This window comes from Caloenas nicobarica, chromosome 2 (genome assembly GCF_036013445.1).
Source record: "Caloenas nicobarica isolate bCalNic1 chromosome 2, bCalNic1.hap1, whole genome shotgun sequence".
NCBI lineage: Eukaryota > Metazoa > Chordata > Aves > Columbiformes > Columbidae > Caloenas > Caloenas nicobarica.
The window spans coordinates 163534460-163553886 of NC_088246.1; the positions used below are offsets into that span (position 1 = coordinate 163534460).

At 43.3% G+C, this 19427-nt stretch overlaps 1 protein-coding gene across 1 annotated transcript; it reads right to left on the reverse strand.

Moving 5' to 3' along the window:
• Positions 1-7036: 7036 nt before the first annotated feature.
• LOC135986128 (ly6/PLAUR domain-containing protein 2-like) lies at positions 7037-13801 on the reverse strand. Its single transcript, XM_065629946.1, has 3 exons — positions 13750-13801; positions 8896-9015; positions 7037-7248 (listed from the first exon to the last, which is right to left on the reverse strand). The coding sequence occupies exons 1-3, from the start codon at positions 13799-13801 to the stop codon at positions 7037-7039; spliced, it is 384 nt and encodes a 127-aa protein (XP_065486018.1).
• Between the last annotated feature and the right edge of the window lie 5626 nt (positions 13802-19427).

Genomic DNA, 19427 nt, shown 5'->3' on the forward strand with positions numbered 1-19427 from the left:
ACTCCCTTTACCACTGGGGAAAGGGAGAAAACACAATATATTCAGAGAAATATGTTTTAGGTAGCTTAGCTCTGCAAACAGTGATGTTGTGTTTATCGAGAGTCCTGGCTGATACCTGCTTCTCCCTAGGGAAACCCATCTTAGATGGCTGCAAAGCCCAGGGGAAGAGCTTTCAAGCTGGTAGCTGAAGCAACAAGCTACAGCCAGATTGATCTACAAAAATTCATTGCTGAGCTGAGATAGGATCAGAAAGCAGATCACTTTGAGAGACACTCACATTAACAAAAAATTAGGTATCCACTCATCCCAGCCCCATACAAGTGTCAGGAAGGGGTGGGATGGATGGATGGATGGATGGAGGGATGGTTGTCTACTGCAAAGCCAGTCTCTTCTCCACTGACCAAGAAAAGTCCTGCCTGATTTCCTCAGACAGCTCTTGGTCACATCAAGTTTTCCATCTCTCCCTGAAGTTCTCCTTGCCTCGCACCTGCAACATGAACTATTGCCCTCTCCTAGCATTTCAAAACACTTCCTGAGATAGTTTACATAGGTGGTTTTTTTATTATTTTTAAAATAAACAGCCCACTTCTGTCATTGTTGCAAGCAGTTGACAAAGAATCTCCATGAAATGTTTACAGAGAGCTCAGATATGAAATAGGCCAAGTTATTCTTTGTTGTTGAACCAAAAATTCCCAGATTTTTTTACAAAACAAAATTAATAATTAATTTAAACAAAATTAATAATTTTGATTTTTCACTAGTTTGGGCAAGTTTGTAAAACTTCCACTCTTCTATTAAAAAACATCAATCAAAGACCAAACATAATTCTAGGAATTACTAAGGAAATTACCCAAAATATTGGGAGCTTCAGAATCTTTTTGGGAATGGAGAAAAAAAAAAAGTCTAACTGGAAATTACATTAAAAAAAACCTCTTCCTCCTACCTGTCTCAAGCTACAACCTGTTGTGCAAGAAGATACATATGGGCTTGTGAAGCAGCAGTGTGCAAACAGGCTGCTGTTGCTGTTGCCTCATTTTGGGTGATGATACCTCATCCCTGCAAAGTACCTGAGATTACATCCATGCCCTGACCATGTTTCTGTCCTAATTCAAGCGTCAAGTGCTTTGGCAGATCAAAAACCAGGTTGACTGCTCTCTCAGCCCACCTGAGCCATGTTGTTGCCACCTGGTTTCATGGCAACTGTAAAAATGCTGTTAATCCCATGGTCATGTGTAACATGGAGCAGGTACTGCTGGAGGACAGGGCTCGTGCTGTGATGGGACAACGTGGTTCATGCCCATGTACTCTCCTAGTAAAGGAGAGAAAAGGAAAGGAGAAGGAAAAATGTCATTTAGCTTTCTGGTTGAGGAGCTGAGATACTGCAAAAATCATAACAAATACGTCTGCTTTGGGACACCAGTACTAGAAAGATGTTGACAAACCAGAGCAACTCCAGCAGATGTTTTCAGGGGGTTGGAGCCCGGGAGGTATGAGGAGAGGTTGAGGGATTGGTCTTCTTCACCCTGGAGCAGAGAAGGTTAAGGGAAGACCTTACTGCTGTCTACAATGACCCAACGGGAAGGAATAGCGAAGACTGAGCCAGAGTCTTCTTGAAGATGCACAGTGATAGGATAAGAGGCAATAGACCCAAGGCATTGGGGGAGCTTACGGACAGAGGCCGTAAGTGAGCAAAAGACTCATTCCTAAACAAATGCATGCAAACCTTCAGCCTTGAACAGTCCCCAGGACTGAGAAGGACCAGAAGAACATAGATGGACCTGGAGGTGAACCGAATGAGGAATTAAATTATATTTTAGCAAAAATGAACAAAAAAACCCCCATCCTTATGTGACTCTTGGGGGGAAACGAATGTGCAGAAACATCATTTCCAGAAGCAGCCTACATGCAGAAAGCTTTTACACCAGGTCAGTGGGAATGGAGCTATTATATATACTTATTTTTCATGCCACACTACCTGCTCCTTGCAAGAGAAGTTCAGGTTTATGTTTAACCAGATAGAGTTGCCCAGTGGTTTGAGAGCTCTGTTTGGTCTGGGGGTGCAACTACAAAGCACAGTTCCTCGCCCACGCAGATTTTATGCTTTTCAGACTAAATCTCATCCAGGAGCTGTGATCCCTGAAATGCGGGAAACATGATGACAAACTGGCCAGAGATCAAAGAGGTGAAGCATTCATGGCCGATAAAGGGAGGGAAAGATTAGCCTCCTCCATATACAGTTTGTCAAAGTGATGACAGCTACATAGATGCATAAGTTAAAGTCATGGAGCATGAGCCATGAGAAACGGCAGTAATGGGCTGTGTCTAATGCTTTTTAGCTGGTGGGGATCTCAAACAAATCTCCTTGGTTCAAGGGCATCATAAAAGGGAGGGATGAAGCGCACAGCTGTGTGAAGAATTCTCACTGCTCACCTCTGATGAAGTCACAGGACAGTCAGGTTGTTGAGATTTTTTGATTTTTTTCTCCTGGTTGTCACCATTTTTCCTCAGCCTAATTTGCCACATGTCTGTCTCTGTGGCTTTGGTGTAGCTGGAGAAATCCCCACGAAGGGCTGCTGTGCATTCACAGCTGACTTTCTTTCCCAGCGTGTGCTCCTTATTCCGGCTTGTTACGATGGCAGTCTTGGTACTAACATGAAAAGACACTGACATTAGAGCCTAGCTCACCAAATCTTGAATATTTGTATGTGGAAGGCTCCATCATAACTATTCGTTCAAGCTCCTTGAACAGCCACAACTGAGCAATAGCTGTTTCCATCCCACTCCATCCTAGAATAGATATTTGTTAACAACACATAAAATTAGTTGTGCCCTGGTCAAATTAATTGTGATTCTCTGTCTTTCCACTGATTTTCAAGGGAGCCACAAGGAACGGTTCAAGTGTAGATGACTACATCGTAATTCTGCCCCATTCTCAGTTACACTACTCTCTACAAGAAATATTTCCCCTCAGAGAGAATCCATGCAAGCACTTAGTAAAATGTTCCTGAGGTTAAAAATGCACAGCTTATTCCCAGTCTGAATTTATCTGTGTTCAGCTTATAGCATCTTGTTATGCCATTGCTTGCTGGAGTGAAGAGTCCTGTTTTACAACATTTCCTTTTCTCATGGAAATACTTACATGGCTCATCCTCAAACTCATAGTATTAGTGTTTTCAAGCAGCGGTACAGCACAAAAGAAAGAAGGAGAGAAGTGCAGCTCATTACTCCTCTCCTCTGTGTCCTGCCACAGGAAATCACACTAGTCCACTACAGCCAAATAAGCATCACTTGAAATAAGGTCTACTTAAGCATCTGTACATCAGGCTGTCTCTCCATACCCAGCTGGGAATCTCTGTGTTTTTGTTACACTCGAAATCTTGCTGTGAGCAAAAAGAAAACACATCTTATATGTAAAACCAATAATTTATTATAACTATGTATGAAACACTGATATTTTAATCAAAGAATTATGATTAGTGAACATCAAATTATTACAGATATAAAAAGAAAAATGAAATTATTATTGTTACAGAAAAGGTTTTGATAACATTACAGTTAAAATTGTTATACACATACTTACTAGTTTCTACCCATTTTCCTGGTGTTATGCTCATTCTTCCACTGAAGTTGCCACCTCCCACCTTGCAGAGATGTAGTGAGTTATCTTCACCCTGAGTCCTCCACTGGGAGGAGTATGATGGTGGAAATTCCTCAACCAAGGATCTACTGGGAGTCATTTCGATTATGTTTGCCAAAACACTTTTATACTGTGCTCTTTTCTCCTTGACTGGAAGGTGCAGGTCCACCTCACATCTGATTTTACCATATATGGTGCACTGGTTTGATATTTCATCTTTGTTCTCCTTGTTATCCATAAAGCCAATTTTGACCACCTCTGGATCTGCATTTCTTTAACTGACTGTTGGTGATTGTTCATAGCCAAGGGGTCTTTAATGCCAAGACAGTGTCCCACCTCTTACCACCCCATGCCTGCACTCTTCTGGGCCATGTCCTGCAGCTCCACCTCTCCAGGTCTCTGCTACAACACCAGGTCTGTATTTCTTTACACCCCATCATTACTCAGAGTTGTAAATAACTCATTCTACATAAGACAAATCCTTATTACAGCTGTCTGTGTAAACTTAGAGTTGCACCATAAAAGTATGATAAACAAAAGTAACTCAAATTAGGCGTTGTTACCTGGTCAATTAGGAAAATTGCTGTGACAGCTGAGCAAAGTAAAACCAACGCTGCAGGCAGGTCAAGGCAAGCTCAGACAACACAAGTCCAACAAGACTTATCCCTGAGGACTTGCAAACTCAATAAAAAGAGCGTGGCCTGTTATGAGCCATGCCAGTATTGTGTTTACTAGACCTCTATCATCATCTCTTGCAATTGGGAGCTAATGGTTATTCTTCTATGCACCTTTCTGGTGACGTGACGTTAGCTCCAGCAGCCAGATGTGCTCTGCTCACCTTCCCAAGCCCAGCTTGTTTTCAAGAACTTTCAGTATCTCTGTCCGTGACTTATACTATCAATGCCTATGACTGCAGCGGTATTTTTAGTGTCATTCTCTAAAATGATGATATAACACAATAATCTGGCTCTTGATGTATTTGTTTTTAAATGCTCTTTGGCATGATAATTTCTTGATGTTCTGGGCTATGACTGCACTGCTTATCAACCAAGGCAGGCTAAGGACAGGGTAGTCTGAGTCCAGTAACTCATGTCTGAGCAAGAGCAGTGCTGTGCAGTGAAAAAAATGTGTGAAGTTGTATTTCTCTCTGAGTTTTGCTAGTATGCATTATAATTAATGTTGGTTTCCTGTGCGGAAGTGCTGACATATGCTTCTGGACAGTGAAGAAGAAATGTCTAACAGTTTTTCTACCCCTAGCAAGTGAGTGAGTATCCAGGTATTTAGACCATGTCCTAATAAACCCTCCATTTACAACAATGCGAAATAATAAATGGGGCTCTCTTCGACTTTGTTTGGAGAAAGAGAGGTGACCATGATGGAACCCAGTGGCCAGGGGGTGGCCTGTCACCATCTTATTTTACCAGTGCATGATAAATCACCTGTATTAGGTATCAGCAACGGCATAGCAAGAACGTGAAGTTCCCACTTCATGTCTTGGCACATGTGCATGTCCTGGGACTGGTGAGAAAATTTGACACGTCTGAAAAGAATAAGATATATTGGTGGTGTTTCACTGTTGGTTACCATACACAGTGGTCCTGATACAGCCCCTGGGCCAGCAAAACCCAAGATCGCTGACTGCCAGAACTGGTACGTAAAAAGGGACAACCTCTGTGTACCACTCTTGTGCATCAGAAAGCCAAAAACTTATCTCACACATCTGGGGACTGAGCTCTGGGCATGGTTCACAGGTAGAGGACACTGCAAAACAGACACTGGCAGGAAATGCAAGCCTGCAGCTGGTTTCCAAAGTCCTTCCATAGCTGGGGATGTGGTTTATCCAGCCACCTCCACACCCATGCAGCACCCTGACCACTTACATAACATTGTTCCAGCAAAGCAATTATATTGGAACAACCTGGGAGCTGTGTGTGAATCCAGAATTGCTGTTTGTTCCAAATTTGATCTAATTTTGGCAATGGGAAGCAATGCAGGGCAGGTGAAAATCATTGCAGGAACATCTGCCAGACTTTGCAGAACACCTGGAAATAATGTTTTGTGCTCTGGCAATCTCAGTGGGTGCATCATAAAATCATAGGAAACTCCGACTGGAATGGGGAACTCAGAGAGTGTCTAACACAAGTTCCTGATCAAAGGTCTCAATCATGAGGTCAGCCCAGGTTTCTCAGGACTTCATTCAGCTGACGAAGGATGGAAGGATGTTAATTGTACCAGCTCTCTTGGAAACCTGATCTTATGCATATGCTACATGGTAGACTTTAAATCACATCTTTATTGATTATTTCAAACATCACAAGCAGAGTGATAACTGGAGGAGGAAGTTTTTGCTGAATCTCAAAAAGAGGATTATAGGAAAATGCAGAACCAGACCAGGATGGGTAACATCAAAATGTAGTAGCCCTGACCAACACACAAGCAATTGCAGGTGATGCTCTGGAGGACTGAAGCAAGGGAGAAAGTCATTCCACGGAATACCCAGTTCAGGCTAGAACCATTATATAAACCATCCACTCTTGCCGGTAAAGGCAGTTTCATACCAGTGGAGCTGGTGGAAGAAACGTGGATGGAAGGCCACTGCCAGTGGGGAATAATGGGAAATGTCTTACACATCTAATGTAAGACATACCACCAAACCCAGCTTGTATCACTGTATGAACAATAATGAAAGGTGGAACTGGAGTTTGGAAATTAAAATGAAATAAAATAAATAAAATATAAAATAAAATAAAATAAAATAAAATAAAATAAAATAAAATAAAAACTTCACTGTAAATAACTTTAGTGATCACCACATTTTTAACACAACATTCTTTTTATTCTGCTCAAAAGGATACAGGAAACAAGAGATTTTACCTTCTTTGGATCACACCACTGGCATGAGAAGTTTAGTCTCCTGCCTCATATTTTGGACACAGAAGTGTTTCCTTAATTTCTTGTGTACAAAGAAAGAGATCTAGACAGCACAAAGAGCCCATAACTGAATTTTATCTGAGGAGACTGCCCAATTCAACTATTCTGCTGGCTAACACCTGGGGAAAAATGCTCTAAGGAGGTATGGAAGCCTCTTAGTACAAGGTTTTTTGTTTTAAATGTACCTCATACCATAGAATTTTTTTGGCTCAGAATGAGCCAGACCAACAGAGCAAAGAAAATCCAGTTTTGTGGGAGCTGTTGAAGAGTGAATTCAAAATTTTGTGTCAGGACTTCCCGAGTCTTCCTTCTTTCTTGGTCCTGGGAAAAGGGTAGGTACTAAAAAAAGCAATTTCTGAGGGATGTTGAGGGTTGTCCATGAGGCATCCAAACAGAAAAGTGGGCTGGCAGGGATTAATTCTCTTCTTGATTGGGTTCTTCAGCACGAGAGACCTCCCCATCAGTTCCTCAAGGTCTAGTCCATAAGAAGGCACAAAGGGAACTTGCCAGCACCCCAACTGGCACAAAGCTGATCCTCAAACCAGCTGCACCATTAGAGTTGCACAAGTCAGTGTAGCAACAGGAGACGGGGCGCGTCAGGCCAATCCCATCCACATCGGATGGGATGCATTCGGATGCGCACATCTTGGTGAGAGTCAAGACTCCCGTGAAGGGATAAACTACAACAAATCATTAAAGAAAGAACAGTTAGGAATAGGAGGAATAGAGAACTCCTTACTGAAACATTAGATGCCTTCACCTCCAAAGTCTTAGCTCCAGTTCAAACACAATTGGTCTACCTTCTTCCAGGAATATAGGAAAAAATTCCCAGGGAACGGCTGCAATCTGAACGGCATCTTGCATCCTCTGCATCCTGCCTGGATCACCTTTACCTTGCAAAAGGTCAATTAGGCACTTTTGCTGCCTTTGCTTTGACACCATTCACTATCAATGCACTGAGGCTAATTGTCTGAGGTTCAACAAGGCCAAGTGCCAGGTCCTGCACTTGGGTCAAAACAACCCCAGGCAGCACTACAGGCTCAGGGAAGAGTGGCTGGAAAGATGCCCAGCAGAAAAGGACCTGGGGGTGTTGGTTGATAGTGGCTGAATATGAGCCAGCAGTGTCCCCAGGTGGCCACCAGCATCCTGGTTTGTGTCAGCACTAGTGTGGCCAGGAGGACCAGGGCAGTGACTGTCCCCTGTACTGGGCACTGGTGAGGCCAAACCTTGGATCCTGGGGTCAGTTTTAGGCCCCTCATGACAAGGAAAACCTTGAGGTGCTGGAGCGAATTGAGAGAAGGGAACGGAGCTGGGGAAGGGGCTGGAGCACAAGTGTGATGGGAGCAGCTGAGGGAGCTGGGGGTTCAGCTGGAGAACAGGAGCTGAGGGGAGACCTTCTGATCTCTGAACTGCCTGAAAGGAGCTTGGAGTGTGGAGGCGGTCGGTCTCTTCTCTCAAGTAACAAGTGATAGGATAAGAGGAAATGGCCTCAAGTTGCACCAGGAGAGGTTTAGATTGGATATGAGGAAAAATTTATTCCTGGAAAGGGTTGTTGGGCATTGGAACAGGCTGTCCAGGGAAATGGTGGAGTTACCATCCCTGGAGGGGTTTAAAAGATGTGTAGATGAGGTTCTTGTTGACGGTTTAGTGACAGTGTGAGGTTAACAGTTGAACTTGGTGATCTTCAGGGTGCCTTCCAACCAAAATGATTCTATGATTCTATCTTCTTCCTCTCCCATGTGAACCAGAGTTTTATCAGCAGAACCATGCAAAAAAGTGAGCCTCGATCTTCACAGTGCATTTGGTTATTTGGGCAGGTTATGACCAGGTTACCAGTCATACGATCAGATTGATGATTCCTTCCTAATAGCTCCAGAGAACTTGAGGGAATTTCCGTTTTGCCCCCAAATGACCAGAAGTTGGTGTCCCCACCTTACTAATCTTGGTTCACCTCTACTGGTCTCTCTACTCCACCCAGCTTTCATAAACAGTTATTGGGTCAGGAGAGCATTATTTAAACCTCATCACGTCATGCAACTGGTCTGGAGAGACAGAACTCTTTATCTCCATATCTCAAGCTCTATTCAGTGTGTTTTTTCTAACCATGCTCAACACCGAGCATTAACTATGAGCTTGCGTTCAGTAAGTATTCACTCACATGAAGATTGCTTTCCACAACAGCAGGAGAATGCTCTCTGCCCTGCAGGAGCTCTCTTCCAGACTTAAATATTTAAGTGAGAAAAGGTATTACTCCCCACATCAGAAGTCTTCACTGTAGAAACACTGACTTATGTTAAAAATATGGATAAAAAAGTAATTATTCTTACCATCCTCCAGGGAATACATGGTTGTCTTGCACATGGTTTCATTCTCCGTGCAGTTCCGGATCGTCACACAGTTCTCAACAGCAGTAAGTTCAGGGCAAGAGTAACACTGTAAGGTTTGCACTGCAAGGAGGAAAAACATGAGGTTAACCTCAGTGTGGACCACCAGATTTTGTCTGTGCCCCTCCAGGTACCTTTGGAGAGGGTATCTTTTCAAAATACTCCTACTGAGAACAGGAATGGAAAAGTAAAAGGTGTTTGTACCAATGGGAGTGAGAAACACAGCAGTCTGGTGGTCAAAGCACAGCCTCGGATGTGGGTTCAGACCACTTGGAACAAGTCGAGCAAGACAGAGCCACACACATGAAAGATCCCATGATGCGGGCAAGTCCCATCACAGAATCACAGAATGTGATTGGAAGAGACCTCGAAAGATCATCTAATTCAGGTTAGACACGAGGGAAAAATTTTTACAATGAGAGTGGTGAAACATTGACCCAGGTTGCCCAGAGAGGTGGTGGATGCCCCAACCCTGGAGACATCCCAGACCAGGCTGGACAGGGCTCTGAGCAACCTGATCTGGGTGAAGATGTCCCTGCTCATGGCAGGGGTTGGACTAGATGAGCTTTAAAGGTCCCTTCCAACTCAAACTATTCTATGATTCTAAGAAATTAAGCAGAACTCTCCCCTGTGCTGAGATTCTGATTTTGCCAGAAGAACGTGTAAAAAGTTATTTCAAAAAGTTGACAATGGCCGTAATAATAGACTCCTTGGGACATGTACCACTTCAGGTACACACCATAACAAACAGACTTTGGTACCCAAGTCCCTGCCTCCTCACTCACCAGTTCCTAGATGCTCTTCATCACCTCCCTGTTGAGCTGCAAAGGCTTGTGCAAGCCTGCAGGTTCCACTTGGCTCTTAGACATGCAGAATAACAACAGTCCAACTTCTTTAAACCTGTGTCTAAAGACTTTCGAGATAGACAGGTTTTACAGAGACACTAAAGAGCCGAGATTGTTGTGATGCGGTACTTCCAGACCACTCCAAGCCAAATGTATCAAGTCAAAATAGTGTCTGGTACTTCCCATTACCAAGGAAACCATTTTTGGACAAGATTTCCAGGGCACTTTGCTCTCTGCAGGGCTTTCTGAGGAACCCAACACCTCATCTAGGTCGTCTTTTCCACTCTCCATCCAGACACCAGAATTTGTGTGCCTTACAGGCATAGCAATGCATTTTGGTACCATCACAGACCAGCAGCCCCTCCTTGGTCAATCTGGTAAACAGTTCTACCCCATCTGTGTGACAACCCTGGTGAAATCCCTTTAAATCCCACTAAAAAAGAAAAACAATTCAGCTCATCTGAGCACACCTAAGATGGGGTGTCATAACAGCAGGCTCAGGCAAGTAAGCCACCTAATGATAACAAATAATGCAACTTCACCCTAACTACTAAGCCAGAAAGAGCCCTTTTATAAACAAACTCAGCGTTTATCCTGCATTTATTCAAGGCATTATTCTGGTTCCCTCAATTCGAACTGATGTTTTGTTTGCATCAATTCTGACAGCTGTCAAATACATCTTTAGGGAGGATCTTCATCATTAGATCATGATAATCATCACTAGACAAGACAAAGCTACGGAATTTGTGTTCCTCTTTGGAAAAAAAATAAAGTAAGCATTGTCCCAAACATGTGCAAACCAGGTATTTTCATTAACCTTATCCAAACTAACATGTTCAAACATGGCTAAGTATGTTAAAGAGCAGCTATAGTTATGATCGTATCTTTCTTTTTTTTTTTTTTTCTTTTTTTTAAAGATGGAAAGGATAGAAGTTCAGGAAGTTTTTAACACAGTAAAATAACTGAAAGCTGGGATGAAACAACTTTACTTTTGCAAATGAGGCAGCTCTTTAGCAGCAATACTCAGCTGGCGTCTCACAGAGCAGGGAGAAAACACAATGACTTAAAGATCTGCTGTCTAAAAGCCCTGTTTTAGGAAGGCTTTGGGATATCTATCCAGCCTATTTGCGAAGGGTAGATATTTGTGAACATAACAGAACTGTAGTGGTCCCTTTTTTTTTGCAAGCTTATGAACTTACACACAGACAAGCAGGTATGTAGTAGCATAAAAATGAAATTACACTATAAAAATGAATAGAGACATATTAGAAGCCTTCTTTAAAATCAGAGGTAAATATCAACTGCTAAAATAATTCAATGTAGTTATAGCACATTCCTTTTGGTGAGCTAAAAGCAAAAGATGAGATAAAAGAGGAGAAAAGCTTGGAATTTCTTAGAACAGATTTCAGTAGCTTCACTTGGATATTGGCAGATCTTCTATCTCCTTCAGCTCTGACTGTCTTTCTAGGAAATGCCAAAATTACACAGATTCCACTCATGCTCAGAAGAAAGCTTGGACGAACTGCTGATATGTCATGGTTTTATCCCAGCTTTGCAGAGGAGACAGCGTGCAGAAGAAAATTCTGCTTGCCAAATCCACCATGAATCTTCCAAATTCTGTCAATGTTTGCCTGCCAAAACAAAGCATCCACCCTGACTATACCTACCTGAGTGGGCCAGGGAAGTGGGAAAGGACCAGAAGGAAGAAATGTGGTAACACTGGGTCACAGCAGGAGCTTCTGCTCCCCATCTGCCCAACTCTTGAAAACGTCTTACTAAGTAAGATGGCAAAATTAAGTTGGTGAATCAACTCTAGAGCAAATTTGTATCCCACCCAATTTTCTTTCTGCTCCATTCTGACTTTCAGACTCTTGCCCTTGCCTTAAGAAGATCCGACTATAGAGTCCCCTTCTCTCCAAGCCATCCTCTATTAATCGTGTTCTTCTCTGAACTGCTGTCTCTCCGTTGACAGGCAGACACGAATACCCAGAATGAACAGGGTACAATGGTGAAAGAAAATATTGCCTGGTCTGGAGACCAATGGTGACTGGTCTCTACTGTAGCAGTTGTGGTGAGCATATGAAGATCTTGGTACAGCACAGACACCCCAAGACTTTGAACTACCACTGAGCAGAGCCAGGCCACATGTCTTAGAGATAACAGGATAGTGAGTGCATTACATAAAAAAGAGAGGGCTACTGTTGCAGCTCTGGATCTTCCTCTCCAACCAACAGCTGTGTTTTCCCAAAAAAGTCCTACAAAAGCCCTTTCTTTCTCCACACGCTTCTCCCTCCCTTGCAGAACCTGTTCTGCAGATCCCAAAGTGGAGAAAGGAAAACATCCTTACGTAAGAAGAAAACATCCTTACGTAAGAAGGAAACAAAACCAAAGGAAAGGCCAGGTTGGACAGGGCTTTGAGGAACCTGATCTAGTGGAAAATATCCCTTCCCATGGCAGAGGGGTTGGAACTAGATGGTCTTTAAGATCCCCTCCAACCCAAGCCATTCTGTGATTCTATGACTCTATAATTCTATAAAAAAACCCTAGCATAGCTCCATCTCCCAGCCAGGTACAGATAAAATCAGACTCTAAACTGCCTAGATCTGGAGGAGTTGTGCAGAGCATGCCAATTTAAAAGTCACAGCTCCTGCAGTGACAATGCACAGGACTTACCTTGCCCATACAGGGTAACTTGGCTTCTTGGAGTTGGTGCTTGAGGAGAAAAAACTGAATCTCACTGATGGAAACCGAGGAGTAAGGTTTGCATTGCATCCCTGTACAGACTGGACTCATGGGGCTGGTTCCCTACCTCCACATCCCAGATGGGTCACCCCCAAAATCAGGCTGCTATTGTCTTCCCATCTGGACTGTGTGCTTCAAGCCTACACCATCCAGCGAGGTGGCAGGTCATAGAATGACAGAATGTCCTGAGTTGGAAGGGACTCTCAAGGACCATTGAGTCCAAGTCCTGTCCCTGCACAGGACAACCCCAAAATTCACACCGTGTGTCTGAGGGCATTGTCCAGTCTCTTCTTGAACACTGTCAGGCATCGGGCTGTGACACCTCCCTGGGGAGCCTGTTTCAGTGTCCAGCACCCTCTGGGTGAAGAAACTTTTCCTAATGTCCAACCTGAACCTCCCCGTCACATCTTCCTGCCATTCCCTTGGGTCCTATCATCCTATCACCAGAGAGAAGAGATCAGTGCCTACCTTTCCTCCTCCCCTTGTGAGGAAGCTGTGGACCACAGTAGCCTAATGCGGACAGAAAGAATTGACGGAAGATGGTTGGGGTCACTCCCTGTGATGACAAACTCTCACATCCTCCTGCAAATGGGGAAAGTCCCCAGAACACTTCATATTTGGTTGTTCTCCAAGCTGGTCTGCCTAAATTGTCTTTGACTTCACGCAGACCACGGTGTGTTACTAAACAGATATGGAAACATCAGCCCTGTGGTACCTGTGCCACCAGCTTTGTGTCCCAGAACATCTTTCCCATTTCTAGTGGCTGAAGTTTAATAAACCACACATGCAACATTATGCCTAGAGAGAGCCACTATACACACTGCATTAAACTGGCTAGTTGGCTTAAGGGTTAAGTATCAAAAGAGGAGAAGAAATTTTTAAAAAACCCAACCAAAAAAACCCAGAGTTGAAGGTCAGATTGAACAAGAACAGCAAAAAGTGAAAACTGAATTTTGCATTCAAGAAATTACATGATATAGCCAGTGTCTTTCTTGTAACACTTCCTAAAGATCCTGAACCTAGCAATCCCAGTGAGACCATGATGTTCCTGAGCATCTGACAGTCTGGAAATATTCCAAAGACAGATTTTTTTTTTTTGCTGAAACCTACTCAAAGTGGGAGGCATGGACTTCAAAGGGAACAGGACACACATCACCCTGTCATGTTACATCTCCTGTAGGAGTTTAGATAAGTCAGAGCAGGAACTTACCGAACTCCACGCAAGCGATGGCAACCAACAGAAGAGACAGAAACACCTTCATCTTGCATGTACCCTTGACACCTGGTCACTGGGCTCCCACCGCTCTTCACCACCAGCTTTAATGGCACACCTTCTGTTGGCTTGCCATGAACCGTTTCCGACCCAAGATCCAATTCTACTGGAAAAACAAGTCTGATTGAGCTACAAATGAATAGAAAGTGCTAAGAAGCAGTCCCCACCTCCTGCCACACTGTCATGTCTTTTCATATTCCTTGGAGAAGAAAATGAGGGTTTGCATGGTGGACAATAGCTGGATTAAGCCGGGTTGTTTTTATCTGGGCATGATGCATAAACCCAGGGGTATCAAATAAACTTAGTGCCTACACCTTGCTTTGCAGCTTGGTGATATTTCTTTTTTTTTTTTTGTAGTGGTTAGAGAGACTTGGGTTGTTTCCATGAACCCTGGAAAAAAAGCATGTGTAGCTGTGAACAGCAAGGCGTTGAATCTCATGTGCTTTTCTCCTCTGTGTTTTTCCATCAGCAAGATCCAGAGCTGCTCATAGAATCACAGAATCATTTTGGTTGGAAAAGACCCTCAAGATCATCGAGTCCAACCATTACCCCACCTGGGGTACTAACCCATGTCCCTGAGAACCTCATCTCTGTGTCTATTCAACCCCTCCATGGATGGTGACTCCACCACTGCCCTGGGCAACCTGTTCCAATGCCAAACAGCCCTTTCTGGGAAGAAGTTGTTCCTAAGGTCCAATCTAAACCTCCACTGGCGAGCACGAGGAAGAGAAGTGGAAAGCTGACTTGCAATCCCGTACTCATTGGAAACCGCATGGTTGGGTTTTTGGTATTGTAAAACCTCTCTCCAGGCTGTGAGCAGGGTTTCAGGGGGCTGAGGGTGGGACCACGCTGTCTCACTCTCTCTTCAGTGTTAACCTCCTCATGTTAGGTTAATGGTTGAACTCAATGATCTTAAAGGTCTTTTCCAACTGAAATCATAGAAGCGTAGAACAGTTTGGGTGGTAAGGGACCTTCAAAGATCATCTTGTCCAACCTCCCGCAATGAGCAGGAACATCTTCACTCAGATCAGGTTGCACAGAGACCCATCCAGCCTGACATAAATATATCTAATAATATATATGAATAATATTTATTATTCATATAGTAATATGTATTAATAATATATATGCAATAAATTATTACATGATTCTGTTCTCCCTGTCCTCTATGGACAGAGGTAGTGGGAGCACTGGGAAGACAACAGGACCAGACCATGAAAGTCTGAGCCAAAGGAGCGTCTCAGGCTTGCTACCCTGAGCCATCCAGGGAGGATAATGCCTGGAGAAGCCAATCTGCTCTGAGCCAAACCTCTCCAAGTGTTTGGCAAGCCCATGACTTCTTTGCTTGCCAAACACCTTGGCTTTCCCACCCCCAAACCCTGCTGCCCCAGGCATCTGAATGCTTTTCCTGTGCCTCAGGCCAGCCTTGTGCTTGGAAATCCTCCCAAAATGCCTGATGGGCAAGGTTGATAGTGGAATTGCAAAAACTGATAAGGAAGAGCCTTTATGTGGTGATGCCAGGTGCCCACCCAACTCACACTTTTAATAAGGAAAGAAAGGAGGGAAGACTGAAATAAAGACGTTCTTGGAGATATTCCCACCACCTTTGTTATCTGTCGTGCTGTTGGAGGAACTTTATTCAGGGTTAGTATCACTGAATACTTGAAATGTTGAAAGGTCTTCTGTTATTCCCAGATAAACAATCCAGTCCTTATCTCTCCAAACCTAAAGCTCCAGTGACAGTGTCATCATTTTAGCAAGCCCTGCCTCCTTTACGAACACCCGTTCTGGGTGATCTACACTCTCAGGAATTCAGACTCAATATTTTCACGTGGCCTCCATAATACAGTCACTACATTGATTATGAAAATGTAGCAGTTATTTCCAGCACAAAATTATCTAGGGAAAGGCATTTTCCTATATTCCTGGTTTAGCATTGCTCATGTTCAGCAGAGAAATTCATAATCCTACTAAGAATGGGGAAATACGTTGATCGATGGTGTGTGTTTGTTCTTAGGAAAAAGAAAACAAAACAAAACTTGGAAAGGGGTGTGGTTTCTAGTTTCTGGTATTAAGTGGCCTCAAATAATGTGTGCTAGATGATTGGTTTCACATGTACGTCTGAAATGTGATCTTCATTACGTTATAAGTTTTTGGATGGAAGAATACATGCCAGCACCCTGCTTAAATCCTATGCCCTCCTGGAGTTTGGAGGGTTGTTTGTTGGGGGTGACAACATGCTTCACTTGTTTATAGTTCCAGCTGATCTTGTCTGAGTCTTTAAGCATTGCCTGAAATGTTTCCTCTTTTATGCGCACTCTAAGCAATTGCCTTGCAGTGTTGGCAAGTCACCAAAGAGACCACAAGAATTAATAGCAACATCCAAACAGCCTTTTGTTGAACTCTTTTTCTTCTTTTGTGGGTAATTAGGGCCTGTTGTGTTGGGAGTTTTCCATTAACTACAGGGGAGAAAAAAAAAAAAAAGACACAACCTGTATAAATCTGCCTCAACAATCCACAAAATGGATTTGAAAAAAAAAAAAATATATATTTTCTGGTGTACGTGGTCAAAGGCAAACTAGTAAAAGAATTCTTTGTGTTTCTGAGGGATTTGCTATCATCAATAAAAGTTCAGTTGAATTTTCACTTCCAGCCTGAGAAAGCCATGCCAAACACCTTTGCTGTCCACCTGGCCAGATGAGACAGTCTCTGAGTGGAGGCATCTTCACCTGAGATGAGCAGTCCTGCAACAGTTGCATCCACGCTGCAAATAGTCTCCAAATCCCAAAACCTCCCAACACACTTGCTCATGCTGCCTAATTACCAGACTGAGAAGGTCACACTGGGAAGTCCTAAGATATCTCCATCCACTTGCAGGACATTTTCAGGGACCATGGGCTGCACGTGTGCTTAGAGAAGTGCAGGCACATGTTACAACCGAGACCCTTCTTGATTTGATCATTTTAAACCCTCCATTTTCTTTATTCTAATCAGCTCTTTCTATATCTCCCAGGAATCCTACAACTTTCCAGAGCAAACAGATGCATGAGCAAAAGCTATGATTAGATTCGAAGGTAAATGTGGAGAGGTGTTGACATGACAATGTCATAACACTGGTGCTAAGCTTCTGCTGCACACCTACAAGTAGGTTAAACCCAAAATCACTCCTGTAAGATGAGTAAATATTATCTCAATATACATAAGGAAGCTGAGATGCAGAGAGATTAATTAGGCTCATGCAGCATGGTAGTAGCTACTCCAGAAATAGAGCCAGCATTATATTCCACATGGTTTAAAGACTGGTTAATGCTCCTTTTTCATCAATGTTCTTCTGCTATTTTTGTGCAACCCTGATAGGAGGTTTATGAGTTACTAGAAGCAACAGGAGTGAGTGCTGGCCTGAAAGCCACATACTTAGAGGCTTATTTTAAGTTCTGTCAAATATTTGCTAGCTGACTTTGGAAAATAAAATTCAGTTTCCCCATTCTAGATATTAAGTTGGTGCATGTTATAGGGTTGATCATAACTGCAGTATAAACTATGTATTGGAAAGGCTAAAGAGGAGATTTGTTTAAATAATTCACAGTTTTCTCCCAGTAGCTTCAAAACAGTGTCAATGATGGAAATCACTTAAGGAAGCCAGCAGCAAGGGTGGGTTAGTCTAACCAGTAAATCTGCTGTTGTGCAGTGTGCCAGAGATTAAATTATCATGAACTTCATCTCTGATGCATCATGTTCCCCATTAACCGTCTAGAACCCACAATTCTCCAGAGATGAGAGCTACTTTGCGCTGAAAAGGGAGGAATTAAACAGGTATCTTTGCCCTCCTACATTTCTTCCGCAGATGAGGAATGTCCTTAAAAGTTAAAGAGAAACCTGGGAAAGCAAAGTGAAAAATAAACAGTGCCGAGCCTGAATCTCACCTATCCCTATGAATAATGTGTCAGGAATCCAACCTTGCAGCTCTCTTACAGCCATTTCCACACAGGCATCACTCATTAGCTCATTAGTCACAGCAGCCTGATTCTTACTGATCAATTTTACTACAGTTCCCTACTACGTGTGGCCAATATCCAGCATGTCTCCATTATATGCATCTTTGCAAGACACATCAGCCCTCCCTCAACCCTACTGAGCATGTAAAGGTTGGGTGATTCCTGGAACCAAGTTGTTGAAAGGTACCCTTGGGGAAAGGACACGTGTCCCCTCAATCTGACAAGTCGTAGGCTCAAAACACTCCTGTGCAAAAAGTTGTGACTTTCACACCTGGTAGTAGGTCAGTCTGCTACAGATTGGAGCTGTAGGTGGGTACAGAAAGCTTGGCAGACCTCTCCACACTGCTTTCCACCTTGGTATTAGACTGGGACATGAGGGATGCTGGTTAGTGCAGGACCTGGGGCACACAGATCAGACCAGACCACAAGTACAAAGGGTTTCGTTAACTCTGCTGCTCTTCCCATATTCCCACCAGATCGCGCTATAGCTATTACGTCTACCCCAGGCGTGTGTTGTGCCTGAGAATTAGTGATACTTTGTATATTCACCACAACAGGAAGGTAGGGGACAAGATAATTTATTTTTATAAGGAGTCCTATTCCCTGTATTTAATGATTCACCTGCCTTATTTTTTTTTCAACCTGTTTTTTTTCTTCTCTGTTGAATTCAGTGCAGGTACCTCTTACCTCCAGGTTGTTATCTAGACTAACCTCTGTGCAGCACTTAACGCTTTCTCGGTGGGACCTTCATATTCATCACTTGCCTGGCCAGTGGCCAGCACATGGACACAGTGATCCTATAGGAGAATCTTACCGGAGTTACTAACTACTAAAACGTGTTCTCCCTCTGTGTTCATAATGTGCATTAAAAGGATCGATCATATATTTATGACTACTGGGAATTTTTCTTCCTTCTCTATCAAATTTTTCTTTTGGTTTGGTTTGGTTTGGTTTTTTTCTTTTTGTTTTCAAGCTGGTATCTTTTTCCTTCCCATCAACCCTGACAGACTGGGGCATTAATCACTTGTTTCAAGATTATTCACTCCATCCAGTTTTCCAAGGTATTATTAATGATACAGGAACATAAAGCACTTCATAGAATCCTATGAATCATACAGTGGTTTGAGTCGGGAGGGACCTTAAAGATAATCTAGTTCCAGCCCTCCTGCCATGGGCAGGGACACCTTCCACTAGACCAGGTTGCTCAAAGCCCCATCCAAACTGGCCTTGAACACTTCCAGTGATGGGGCATCCACAGCTTCTCTGAGCAACCTGTTTCAGTGTTTCACCACCCTCGTGGTGTGGGAAACTACGGTGGGTCCATGGATTCCCTGACAGAAGGTATGGGAACAGACATCAGCCTTGAAGATGTTAAGGTTTGCCCATGAGAGACATGGGAGTAAAGGAGTATCCGGAGATATTGAAGTGTACCCGTGAGAGAGAAGGGATGTACCCGTGAGAGAGGAGGGAGTAGAAAAGTAACATTGATGATAGCAACTTAGCCAATGAGGTGTTACTTTTTCCTCATATCTAATCTGGATCCACACTTTTTCAGTATAAAGCTATTATCCCTCCTCCTAGCACTAGCTGCCCTTGTAAAAAGTCCCTCTCCAGCTTTCT

Excerpts from the sequence above, each read along its gene's own strand:
- LOC135986128 (XM_065629946.1), bottom strand. The coding sequence starts at position 13,801 with ATGAAGGTGTTTCTGTCTCTTCTGTTGGTTGCCATCGCTTGCGTGGAG. Across the intron at positions 9,016-13,749 it reads CATCGCTTGCGTGGAGTTCG|TGCAAACCTTACAGTGTTAC; the intron begins GTAAGTTCCTGC and ends TCCTCCTTGCAG. Across the intron at positions 7,249-8,895 it reads CATGTATTCCCTGGAGGATG|TTTATCCCTTCACGGGAGTC; the intron begins GTAAGAATAATT and ends GATTTGTTGTAG.